Source organism: Esox lucius, chromosome 6, assembly GCF_011004845.1.
Source record: "Esox lucius isolate fEsoLuc1 chromosome 6, fEsoLuc1.pri, whole genome shotgun sequence".
Lineage (NCBI taxonomy): Eukaryota > Metazoa > Chordata > Actinopteri > Esociformes > Esocidae > Esox > Esox lucius.
In genome coordinates this window covers 2,193,260-2,206,957 of record NC_047574.1, presented here as the reverse complement: position 1 = coordinate 2,206,957, position 13,698 = coordinate 2,193,260, and the positions used below count along the sequence as shown (strand labels likewise).

The window sequence follows — 13,698 nt, the reverse complement described above, 5'->3', positions numbered from 1 at the left end:
ATGACGGGTGTCAGTTACTCTGTAGCCCCTGTAATGGGATGACCACCCTGTAGGCTGCTTCCTCCCACTGACTGATCACAGAGTGTGTGCCAAATGGCACCCTATTCCTTACATACTGCACTACCTTTATCCCCTGGGGGGCCCTGTGGGCCAAAAGAAGTGGAGACTATGTAGGCAGATATGCAGATTACATGTGCATTGAAGTTTATATATGGTCCACTGAGTGCCCAGATTCCAAAGATCATGTCAATTCTGGGTTTTTCTAAAGACTCTGTTTTATTGCTATTGAGTGATGTAGCAGCAAAGTTGTAGGCCTCATACCTGGCCCTCATCTCAGACACCTGGTCGGTGATCTGGCCCAGGGTTTTGGCCGTGCCCACGATATCCCTCCTCTCTTTCCCGGCACACAGCTCTCCCACCTTCCCAGCCTCGTCCAGAATCTGACGGATCGCCTGTTCTCCTGAATCCCCTGAACATCAGGAGACAGGGAGGATTAGAAAGAAAACCACAACTTGGTTGGTTTAGTAAACAAGGATGGACTTCCTGGACTTTCCTCCGGTCCAGTAGAAGCAGCTTAATCTTCTGTCTAGTTGACTTATGAACAAACATAGTAAATATTCAACGTTTTGGTTACCTGGTGGGGCATTGGGGTCCCTCAGCCAGTTTTTGGCCTGGGTCATCTTAGAGTCGATGAGCGCCAAAGCTCTCTTCATGGCCTCCGTGTCCTTAAGGGTCAACAACAGGGTCAGAAGTCAACAACAGTAAAAGTGTAGAGGAAGTGGAATCAAAAAATTTAATAAATGCAGTCTAGAGCCTCACTAGAACATACTGTTGAAAACACTGGATGATTCAAATTATCACATTTGTTTTACTTATTTGAACTATTATGGGATATGCAGTACAAGGACATTTTCAAATAACAGTCCAGCAATCACTCCTTTTTAGGGAAACCCTTCTGTCATTTAACAGAAGGTCTTCTGGTGTGTCAACTAACAGGTCTGACCAGAACACCAGAACACTCCTGCTCGTGGGAAACCATTAATGTGACCACGATTGATGGAAATGAGCTCAGCATCCGTACAGACCAAACACATGGATCACAACCTGACAACTGCACGGCTCCATGATCACCACCGGCAGTACACAACCACGCTAACACACCGCCTACGCGGAGGACAGAGTCCAGTCCGTAACCTCTGGCAACACTCAGCCCGAAGTGTGCACATGCTGTTTAAATCAAATCCCTTTCCACAGTCTTCATGTGTATCCCAAACGACCCCTAGTCCAAACATAGTGCACTCACTCCAGATTACTATGAGGGACTAGGATGTCATTTGGGACGATCTGAGGGGATGGAAAACCAAAGTCAAGGGAGACAATGAGCCCATTCACTGGCCAAGTATGGAGACACAACATGAGGCAATGACAGACCTGGAGAGAAAGTTGAGTGACAGGCTTCAGGGTTCGTGAATGTCCTTCGTGTGGGTTCATGTCGTTTATTTTACATTCAGTAAGTCCAGTATGTCTGATCTCTGGTTCTGTTACTAAAAAGCAGTTAAAGTGAAACGAAGAGCATTTAAACATCATCAGATCTAATTAAAATAAAAAAGCAGTTCAAATGCTGTCAGTTCCACTTCAATTAGCTAGTGAAGCAGTTTGACCCAAACCTTGAAATACATCTATGCAAATGTTAAACAAGGAACCAGGCAAGCCTAATTCTGCCAGCCCACGATTACAAAGGATGAATGTTGTTGTCCCTGGTTGGATTCCATCTGCAGTTCCTATGTGACAGACTGTCTTTAACCACTATGATATTTAAACAGCGGGTGTTGTTGCACGTGGTACATTCATAGAGACGTGGTGTCTGTTTACTTCTACATTGTCAAACCAATTGGTCGGATATTGAAACTAGTTCCCTACATTAGTTAACATCCAAATCAACAACAGGTATAACCGGGTCGCTACACTACATTCAACACGTTCAATTAGAAAGAGATTGCTGTAAATGGCTAGCTAATAGCTATACAGTAATGAAAACAATGACTCCAATCAATCCATGGCAGGTTCCACAATGTTATGTGAACTACGCTTTTTAAGTCAAAATCCAGAGGAATGTCTTCATTGTTGGTGCAGTTCATCCATCAATATAACCATAAACTGTTTTACTTCAAAGAGAAGGATGACAGTAACACGTTCAGACATAAATCCATTAGTGGGATTTATGTGTATTAACCAGAAGATCAAGGAGGGTTTCAGAGGAAAGCTTAGAAAACAGGAAGTGAAACTGTTGCCTCGACAAAACCAAATGGTGCAGAGTGATGTCACTGTAGCAGCGTGCTTTTAGCCCCGTAGTAAACCGCAGCGTGACGGTCCGAGTCCCAAACACCACCCTACTACCTATATAACGCACTACTTTTCCCAAGGCTCTATGAACTTTTTGGGGAATAGGGTGTGGTTTGAAACCATATCTAAGTCTTGCCTCCTCTGTGATGAAGCCAGCCTGAGCGGTAAGCAGGTGTGTTTACAGGTGAAGGCAGGCGACAAGAGAAACCAATGCTTTCACAACACAAGCACCCACTGAGCCTCCATCCATACGAGAGGCCCTTGTGTTGGGGGTTAGTATGGAGTTAGTACTGGGTTAGAACTGGGGATCGAGGACAGAGGATATTAGAGGAGTTTACGGAACCTAGCTAGATCGGTCAAAGTTTTAACACAATGACAAGACCATGATGGAGTCCATCAGTCAACAATTGTGACAGCTTGATCTGAGTACCATTCTCCAAAGGGAAAAGATATAACGCAAGATGTGTACAGAATTATAGGATTCATCTAAACTGAATAGGACCAGTTCCTGGATATTTCAAGAATAAGCATGGACTAAAAACTAAAAAGCATTGTTCGAGAACATGCTTTGAAAGCACTTTCAAATCCAGGAACACAGACATAGTGTTCCCAAAACTGGTGATCCCAAATCTTCCCCTTACTGTAAAGTTGATTAAGAAAGCAGTCAGACTGACAGAGTAGGCTTTAATCAATGTTAAAGGACTCTGGAGAGTTATTTATCAATACTATTGATCCAATAGGGCACCTAAAATATCTTTTCACAGACTGGCTATAACGTATATAGGAGAAAGGGACTCAGATTGGCCGTTCATTGAATGCTGTCAAACGTAAAAAAGAAAAATAAAGACGCTAAATATTGAAAGAAAAACATTTTTAAATGCACACATTTTTAGAACTTGCAGCACATCTCTCCCAGTATGTCATTCCATTCCGTTAGCACTGCTAATGCTACAACTGTCACAATGCAACGCAAATCATCCACACTCTGCTAGCTTGCCTAGCTAACACAGTAGCCTTGTAGCTCTACCGTTAGCACTCATCTACTATACAGGATCACGCAAGGACAACCGCATGGCACAAGACGTCCGCTTCATCGTCACGTCAGCACACACAGAGAGCCGTCCCGGACATGCTGTCAAATGCACAAGACAGGTGTGGGGGAGAGAGTCTTACCTTCTACCGGGGGGGGGGATAACAGAATGGTAAAAAGAAAAAGGGGGAAGAACAAAAGAAATACATATGTTTAACCAGACAACAGTAAAGACCATTGGAGAAATAAAAAATAAGAGGCAACATAAAAAATAGTAAGCTTAGTAAAGACTGAGTGATGACAGAGTACAGCAGGCAAAGACTGACTGAGCATGCTAACCAGGAAGAGCTGAAGTTTGAGAATGGGAGTGAGAAGAAAGGGAGAATGGGAGTGAGAAGAAAGGGAGAGAGATAGAGAGTGAGAAGGAAGGGAGAATGGGAGAAAGAGAAGAGAACGGGGAGGAGCCTATGGGTACCTGCTGAAATGGGAATGAGTGACATGTGTCTGTGGGGCTCATGTCCAATCATAAAGTAGCAAAGTAAGAAACCCATTTTTTTTTTTTATAAATCAGCCACCCTTTAAATGGGTTTGTCCAAAAGAAATGTAATAAACATTGAGTCGTTGAGTCTAACTGAACTAAACAGTTGATGAACATCACACTTCAGCCTGTCCAGGCAGCAGAGTGATTTTCTCCCACAGCATTCTGGGAGTCTGGATGTGTAGGTGAGCACTAGGAGCACAAGTGGATCTTTCAGAAGACAAAACTTTGTCTCAAAAAGTCGCTGCTTTGTTTGCAAATCCACATCCAAGCAAACTGACACGGGAAAACATTGCTTTCCCGAGCCAGAGTAGTAATGTAGTGGCGCGTGAGTGCATGGGCAGAGGGGAGACCCCTCTGCCACGCCACAGACAAGCAGCTCTCCGTGGTCAAGATATGTGCATGAGACAAAGAGACAGCCAAATACGAGCTTCAAGCAGATCAAACGCAAGCATCCCCCAGACCTCACACTAACAGTTGGCGGGAGGAGATTCTAAACTGAACCAAGATCAGCATCTAGTGGGCAACTTTAACCTGCGCCGGCCAATCACAAGCCTGTGGGTGTGTGCCACATGCTCCAGCCCTTTACCTTATTGGCCCACGCGTCCTCGTCCCAGGAAGTGAGCTGCAACACCCTGATTATCTCGTTGATCTCAGCGCTCATCTTCTCAAAGGTGAAGTTCCTGTTCTTCAGGGACTCCTCAACTCCCTGGCTCCCAGACGTCTTGGTCGTCACGAAGATCTTGATCCCTGACAAGACCACCACATCCCTCAGTAACAGTCATGGTGGCCAGAGCACCACCCCACATCACTCTGGTCTAGCGTTTAAAAACCACTGACTCTGAATGCCTGCTGGTAGTGAGGGTTCCAGACCCACCTTTAAAAACTTTCCTGGCCATCTTCTCTATATTCTATCTGTACTTCTGTAAGCAACATGAAAAATATAAAAGAGCGTACTTAGAAGGTTTCATCACCCATGATCAGGGCTTCCCAACCACGTTCCTGGAGATCCACCATCCTTTAGGTTTTCACTCCAACCCCAGTTGTGACTAATCTGACTTCTCTTCGCATCCAGCTCATTACTAGAATCAGGCTGGAGAGAAAACCTATAGGACGTAAGCTCCACAGGACCAGGGTTGGGCAGCCCTCAGATGAGAGGAGATAGTCACCAGAAATGAGTACAGGCAGCAGCTCTTTGACGGTGTTCATGGAGTTGACCAGCATCACACGATGTTCCTGGTGGGTCAGCTCTTGCTGTCGCTCATCAATCATCTTCGCCATCTTCGTCATCCCTGGACAACAGGAACAACAACACACTGTTAACATAACATCAATCTCTGAATTCTTCACATTTTAGTCATTCAGCAGACGCTCTTATCCAGAGATACTTACAGTAAGTCTAAACATTTCAATACAAAAATGAACCGATTCACTATAATAACCTTCAACTAAATAGCAAATTTGTCTCAAATTCATCTGGTCAACAGATTAAATCTCAAAGGCCTGAGGCAATGAAGGGGCCATTTTCCTGTGCGTGCGCGCGTGTCTGTGTGTCTCTTCTTTCAAGTGGTACATCACACTTGCCTTGATCAGAGGTCCCTGAAGACTACATGTCTCTAGATAAGATGTGAAGGGTAATTTGACCTCTGACCTGGTCCCAGGTTCTTTGTGTATGTGATCAGGTCCTCCATGGACTCCACCACCTCGGCCACTGTCAGGTACTCCAAGATGCCTTTGCACACGCGGATGATTTTACGAACCTGCAATTCAATCAGGAAACAAGAATGTCTATATTGATAAATATATCTTAACATTCAGACCATATTTGGGGATTAGGGTACTGTACTCTATAGTCCTGTACTCTGGGCTTCACTTCCTGGTTCTAAACACCCAGCCTGAGGACAGACTGCTGCTGGTTTTCTATTCAGCCGGTAAATGACATTCCCCTGGTGTCCAAGGTCTAAAACAGTTCCTGATTAGAGGGATAGAAGGAAAACCAGCAGTACTGCTGATCCGAAGGCCTGCAGTTGAGAACCACTGGCTCCTTCACAGTACCTCAGCTTCGTCGAAGGTCAACAGGAGGTCCGAGGTGCCAGAGAGGATGCCCCGAGAGCCGTCAATGAGGTAGTCTCTAGCGGGAACAGAGTAGGGGTCTGATTTCAACATGGATGCTGCCTGGACCAGCTTGGTGCAAGCGTTCTCAACCCTAAAAAACAGAGAATGTCAAAGTCAGCCACTTAACAATAAAATAAAACACTGCAATAACAATATAACAATAAATTATAAAACTCCTCAATAACAATATAACACTAATACAACAGTGCTCAATAAGGCGTTAGCTGGTTCTCGCTAATGAGGAGCTTGTCAGTGAAAGCCATTCAGCCTTTACGGATGGTTTACTACAACTTAGTGTGGATGGAAGTGACACAGCTGTGTCAACATGGAGAAATACAGCCAACACTATAACCTGGATTCGTGTTTTAAACTCACACCTGAAAAATCACCTAACCACCCTCACATACTGCAAGACAAGCAGACCAAGCCTACGGAGTGGATTTCCTGGGGGAGTTCTGAGGAGACTCCGTGAAGAAACCTGCCCGTCAGCACCATGTATAGACTCCAAACCGACACCTTCCGTTTCCCACAGATATCCTGACATCCTACAACACAGTCTGCAGACTCAACGCTCCACTCACATTTTAGGGCAAAAGGAGCCCGGTCATGAATAGCCCGCTATCCTTGAAATACTGCACAAAATGTGTTCACTACGTAGGGATTAGACAGCCGTTTGGTTGACACTACGTAGGGATTAGACAGCCGTTTGGTTCTACGCTACGTAGGGATTAGACAGCCGTTTGGTTGACGCTACGTAGGGATTAGACAGCCGTTTGGTTGACGCTACGTAGGGATTAGACAGCCGTTTGGTTCTACGCTACGTAGGGATTAGACAGCCGTTTGGTTGACGCTACGTAGGGATTAGACAGCCGTTTGGTTCTACGCTACGTAGGGATTAGACAGCCGTTTGGTTCGACGCTACGTAGGGATTAGACAGCCGTTTGGTTCGACGCTACGTAGGGATTAGACAGCCGTTTGGTTCAACGCTACGTAGGGATTAGACAGCCGTTTGGTTCGACGCTACGTAGGGATTAGACAGCCGTTTGGTTCGACGCTACGTAGGGATTAGACAGCCGTTTGGTTCGACGCTACGTAGGGATTAGACAGCCGTTTGGTTCGACGCTACGTAGGGATTAGACAGCCGTTTGGTTCGACGCTACGTAGGGATTAGACAGCCGTTTGGTTCGACGCTACGTAGGGATTAGACAGCCGTTTGGTTCGACGCTACGTAGGGATTAGACAGCCGTTTGGTTCGACGCTACGTAGGGATTAGACAGCCGTTTGGTTCGACCCTACGTAGGGATTAGACAGCCGTTTGGTTCGACGCTACGTAGGGATTAGACAGCCGTTTGGTTCGACGCTACGTAGGGATTAGACAGCCGTTTGGTTCGACGCTACGTAGGGATTAGACAGCCGTTTGGTTCGACGCTACGTAGGGATTAGACAGCCGTTTGGTTCGACGCTACGTAGGGATTAGACAGCCGTTTGGTTCGACGCTACGTAGGGATTAGACAGCCGTTTGGTTCTACGCTACGTAGGGATTAGACAGCCGTTTGGTTGACGCTACGTAGGGATTAGACAGCCGTTTGGTTGACGCTACGTAGGGATTAGAGAGCCGTTTGGTTGACGCTACGTAGGGATTAGACAGCCGTTTGGTTGACGCTACGTAGGGATTAGACAGCCGTTTGGTTGACGCTACGTAGGGATTAGACAGCCGTTTGGTTGACGCTACGTAGGGATTAGACAGCCGTTTGGTTCTATGCTACGTAGGGATTAGACAGCCGTTTGGTTGACGCTACGTAGGGATTAGACAGCCGTTTGGTTCTACGCTACGTAGGGATTAGACAGCCGTTTGGTTGACGCTACGTAGGGATTAGACAGCCGTTTGGTTCTACGCTACGTAGGGATTAGACAGCCGTTTGGTTGACGCTACGTAGGGATTAGACAGCCGTTTGGTTGACGCTACGTAGGGATTAGACAGCCGTTTGGTTGACGCTACGTAGGGATTGGACAGCCATTTGGTTGACGCTACGTAGGGATTAGACAGCCATTTGGTTGACGCTACGTAGGGATTAGACAGCCGTTTGGTTCACACCCCCTCATGGTCAGTTTTTCCACAGTGCTGGAAGGCGGTAAGATCCGGTGAGGTCTGGGAAAGACAACAGCTTCCAGTTCACCGAAGACAACTCTCCCTCACTCTGTGGTAACTACTAATGAAACAAGTGGAACGAGGGTTGTCCAACTGGGCAAATGTTTGCATTTGTGGGGTCTCTGCCACACACACACTGACACACAAAATCCATGTATAGTTTAAGGAGACACATTCCAGCCTGCCTATCTGATGGATGTGGACAGGAGGACGGATGTGGACAGGAGACACATTCCAGCCTGCCTATCTGATGGATGTGGACAGGAGGACGGATGTGGACAGGAGACACATTCCAGCCTGCGTATCTGATGGATGTGGACAGGAGGACGGATGTGGACAGGAGACACATTCCAGCCTGCCTATCTGATGGATGTGGACAGGAGGACGGATGTGGACAGGAGACACATTCCAGCCTGCCTATCTGATGGATGTGGACAGGAGGACGGATGTAGACAGGAGACACATTCCAGCCTGCCTATCTGACGGATGTGGACAGGAGGACGGATGTGGACAGGAGACACATTCCAGCCTGCCTATCTGACAGATGTGGACAGGAGGACGGATGTGTAAGGAGACACATTCCAGCATGCCTATCTGATGGATGTGGACAGGAGGACGGATGTGTAAGGAGACACATTCCAGCCTGCCTATCTGACGGATGTGGACAGGAGGACGGATGTGTAAGGAGACACATTCCAGCATGCCTATCTGATGGATGTGGACAGGAGGACGGATGTGTAAGGAGACACATTCCAGCCTGCCTATCTGACGGATGTGGACAGGGTGGTGAAGTGACCTTGCGGCACCAAGCACACCGTGACCCTGTGACCTACAGCGGCAAATGGCTCCTCATCTGTGACCCCCACCCCCCTCCCTAGAAGGGAAGTAATAGAAGAGGAAAGAATATAGAAAATATATAAAAGACACCCCTTGAATTCAGGCAGGACAATTATTATAAAGATATAATACCATGTGGATGAATAATATGAATAGTAATAGGTAATAGAGAAGGATGTTTTGCTGTAACACTGACAGCTGAAGAAACGCTGACAGGACCATCAGAGTAGGATGACAAAGGGACATAGACGTCAGACGTCCAAACTGCTGTGCAGTTCAAATACTGTACATTCAGTGGCATGTTTTCACCAGGGGACTAGGTTTGTATGAGGTTAATCACATCCAGCTGTCTAAGGAAGACAGACCACTGTTCCTTACTGATTCTTCTGTTAGTCCCCAGCTGCTCCATGGGCAAACAAGAACACAAAGGGCAAATAGACAGCCAGTGCACAAGACGGCCAGTGCACAAGACGGCCAGTGCAAAAGACGGCCAGTGCAAAAGACGGCCAGTGCAAAAGACGGCCAGTGCAAAAGACGGCCAGTGCAAAAGACGGCCAGTGCAAAAGACGGCGCCCCAGCAGAGTATTAATAATAGAACTGACTACAGCATCACCAGATATAGCTAGAACCCCAGAGAAGTGTTTATCAACACTACCAGCCCTAACCATAACCACTAACCTAGGACCCTCGTCAAAACTAGGGCCCTATTAGAGAGACTAAAGTGCCATTTGGGAGTCAGACAAGGCATACTTTTATAAAAGACCAGCGAGAGTAGGACTGTCTCTGAGGCACTTAACATACCATACCTGACCTTGGCCTGCAGGCCTAGGTTCTAAAAGCAGACATTATGTCTGCAGCAGAGACAGAGAGACTGACAAATAAAAAGACTGACAGATATAGAGAGATAAAGATAGCGAGAGTGGGAGAAAGAGAGAGCATTAGACAATGCAAGCAATCCAAAGAGACAGTAGATGGGAAGAAAAGTTCTCAAAAAAGATAATCTATAACGTCGTAACTGGATAGGATAATTTAATAGTCGGGTACATAAGGGAACGACGGTTCCGGTCGGGTACATAAGGGAACGACGGTTCCGGTCGGGTACATAAGGGAACGACGGTTCCGGTCGGGTACATAAGGTAATCCCACTTCAAAAACGGAGTTAGAGAAAGGGTTAGCCATGGCCGGTTCTAAGAGTTGTGCGTCCTTGGTCTACTTACTTGATGAAAGCTGGAGGCATGTCTCTCTTCATTATCTGGTCTTCAGTTGTCTGGACAGTGTCTTTACCCACCTACAACAAAACAAGAACACAAAGAGAACACATTAGTCCACATGAAGAATGCCTGTGTGGTTCAGAGTACCTCAGTCTGCAGACCGTTGCCACGGGTTTGATTCCCGCTGAGGCCCCCCCGATGCAGAACGCATGTAAACAGTAAACTGCTTTTAAAAGAAATGTCTGCCAAACGTCATATATTCAGGTTTTACTATGCAATGTTTGTTTACATCAGTTCCTGGACTCAAAGGCCTTATCCTGGACAAAGTATTAATTTACTTAAGAGACAGCGGGTCTCCATGAATTTGATAAAGCAATTTCATAGTATGCATAGAGTAACAAATAAACGACTAGCAATTTGTATAAGAAAGCATGATTGGGTGTATATTTTTTACTTGCAGAAACCCAAATTAAAGTTCAATACACTATAGCATGTCTACTTGTAACAGGCTAATGTAACAAGCCTTAAGTGAAAATGAACTGGAGCTGTTGAATTTGCCCGGTCAGGCAATGGAGATGCATTACCTCTCCTAAACCCACCCACTGTGAAATTTGTGTCAAAAACTCCCAATAACGCAATTACATTATTAAGAAAAAATATTTGCAGAAATGTATTTGTGATTAATCGGAGTCTCTTTAAATGATGGCAGGTGCGTAATGACTTCTATTTAACATGAGTTTGAATGTGATTGGTTAATTCTGAACACAGCCACATTCCCAGTTATAAGAGGGTGTGCACACTTATGAACCAGGTTATTGTAAGGTCTTTATTTAAAAATGTTCCCCCTCAAAGATTTGTTGGTTTTTCAATTCAGTTCTTCACATTATAGGTCACATTAAATGGAAACATTTCGGACATTATTTATATTTGTCTCATTCTTTTACATCACAAAAACCTGACATTTTAACAGGGGTGTGTAGACTTTTTATATCCACTGTATCTGCAGTGGAAAACGAGGCGAGGCGTGTAGAGCCGAGTCGAGCTGGTACTATGCGGTAGAAAAGCTCCCAAAGTGAGTTGAGTCGCAGCGAGACGAGGTGGTACCATGCAGTGGAAATGCGCCATGAGCAACAGTGGCTGTTTTCAAATCAGGGAGACAAATTAATGGGACCTTGGTGCGGGCCACCTTTTGGTCCTGTTCTGGCGTCGCACATCTAAACGGGATTTCCTGCTCCCTTAACCTTTACTCTAATGGCCGTGGAGACCCCCTGGAACGCTGCATGGTTGTTTTTGGCATTGGTTCAGAGCCGGTCAGGGAGGATTGCCAGGGTGGTGTATGTTATCCGCCAGCTTACAGTTGCTCCCCTTTTAGCCTGACAACTGCCTTGTTGCTTAATTTATGAACATACTCAACTCACTCTCACAGGACCAATGAATGAATGGGAGGGGTGTTGACCACATCGCTTTTTCAGAAATGGCTGTGAACTCTGAATAGCAAGAACAGTATCCTTCAGGAGTTTCTTTGTAGTTGTTTGTTGCTAGTAGCGACGACCAGAACGCTGTCTTGGTACTGGACTTTATTAGACACTGTACATTTAATGCTGTTGGCTGTAAGAAACATAAGACTGATCCAAACAGTAGGTCTCCCTCAGAATCAGAATGACATTGATTTGTCTGCTGATTCTCAGCCTTTTTCAGTAACAGGGTCATCTGCTGATTTTTGACCTAAACTGTGTACCCCTGAAGTAACCCATCAGCCTGTGATGACCACTGACAGGTGAAGTGAATAACACTGATACACCCATCAGCCATAACATTATGACCACTGACAGGTGAAGTGAATAACGCTGATACACCCATCAGCCATAACATTATGACCACTGACAGGTGACGTGAATAACACTCATACACCCATCAGCCATAACATTATGACCACTGACAGGTGACGTGAATAACACTTATAATCTCGTAATCATGGCATCTCTCAGTGGGTGGGATATATTAGGCAGCAAGTGAACATTCTGTCCTCAAAGTTGATGTGTTGGAAGCAGGAAAAATGGGCAAGCATAAGGAATTGAGCAACTTTTGACACCTCACAACATACAGGACTTAAAGGATCTGCTGCTAATGTCTTGGGTGCCAGAGACCACAGCACACCTTCAGAGGTCTAGTGGAGTCCATGCCTTGACGGGTCAGGGCTGTTTTGGTGGCAAAAGGGGGACCTACACAATATTAGGCAGGTGGTCATAATGTTATTGCTGATAGGTGTAGACTCCCTTTGTTTGCAGCTACATCTGGTCACTGAAATAGTCAGTATTCAGGATTCCCTCATTTTAAATGGGTTAGGGTTAGACAGGGATGTCTCCTATGCCTTACTTACATGAATGATCTTGATTATTCTGTTTTTATGTTTAACACTGCATGATGGCAGATTTCCTTTATCAAATGTTTATACTTCATGCCCGATAAGACCGAGACATGTTGATCGTATTCACTGAAAAATCATCTTGTGCACCTATGTTAGATATCTAACAGGCTAAGATGAAGCTGGCTAGAAAGCTGATACATACAAATGACAGTGGGATATAATTTAGCTAGTTAGCTGTGGAACAGAACTAACCTAAAATCATAATGTAAACATAGCTATGCAGTACGGCCAGTATGTATTAATTTTAGTTATACAATTTTAAGAGGCACAGCAGACAACATTCACAAAGTAAATCTGTGGTAAAACAGCTTACAAAACATGGGCATATAGAGTCTTGAAATAACAGTGCTTTATTAGTTGATTGATTGATTTTACACTGAAACTCATTATTCATGTTATATTCACACACAGAAGGTTATTCCTACAGTGTACCTGGAGATCGATGATTGAGACTTTCCTACAGGTAACACAGTCCTTGTGTTCAAGAAAAAGTCTACAGGGTTCAAATTGGCTTCCTCAATAATAGTTTCCAGCACTTGTGTATTTAACCAGGAAAGGCTCATTGAGATAAAAAAATAATCTGTTTTTAAGGAGCATCCTTGCCAAAATAGGCAGCAGCAATAAAAAAAAAAAACATTATATTGGAAGAAACGTAACAGCAGAAAAAATCTGTATAGTAGTTACATTTGCAGCAAACCTTACTTTACTTGTTACTAGGGTATTGTAAACAAAGGGACTGTCCATTCGACACAGTTCAGTGATAATTGATAATTCTGCCCACCCCTTCCTCATCAATACAGTTAGCAATATACTATACTATACGTCATAACATTGGAAACAAAGTTCCGCCAGCTGATGAGTTTTTCCACAGCCATTGCGCCACATGTGGTAAAACTAACACTCTCTCTGTTCACATGAACAGCATGTCGCAATTTTTGTCATATTGAGTAATTGAATGACTTGTCATAACACAGGAACAGATGTCCATTTGCTGTCCATCAAAACTAGTACACATGTTGACCTAGTAATGAATCAGGACACAACTCA

At 45.0% G+C, this 13,698-nt stretch overlaps 1 protein-coding gene across 2 annotated transcripts in view; it reads right to left on the bottom strand.

The window, feature by feature from the left end:
- vclb (vinculin b) overlaps nucleotides 1–13,698 on the bottom strand; it is a 33,982-nt gene that overhangs the window by 10,497 nt on the left and 9,787 nt on the right. Inside the window, exons 2-8 of one of the 2 annotated variants that reach the window (XM_010899496.5) lie at nucleotides 10,230–10,300; nucleotides 5,967–6,117; nucleotides 5,563–5,671; nucleotides 5,081–5,203; nucleotides 4,501–4,661; nucleotides 635–728; nucleotides 322–469 (exon numbers count right to left, since the gene is read on the bottom strand). In XM_010899496.5, the coding sequence (XP_010897798.2) occupies nucleotides 322–469; nucleotides 635–728; nucleotides 4,501–4,661; nucleotides 5,081–5,203; nucleotides 5,563–5,671; nucleotides 5,967–6,117; nucleotides 10,230–10,300 (857 nt within the window). The remainder of the gene's footprint in view (nucleotides 1–321; nucleotides 470–634; nucleotides 729–4,500; nucleotides 4,662–5,080; nucleotides 5,204–5,562; nucleotides 5,672–5,966; nucleotides 6,118–10,229; nucleotides 10,301–13,698) is intronic. The other variant, XM_010899497.5, reaches the window with a different exon arrangement.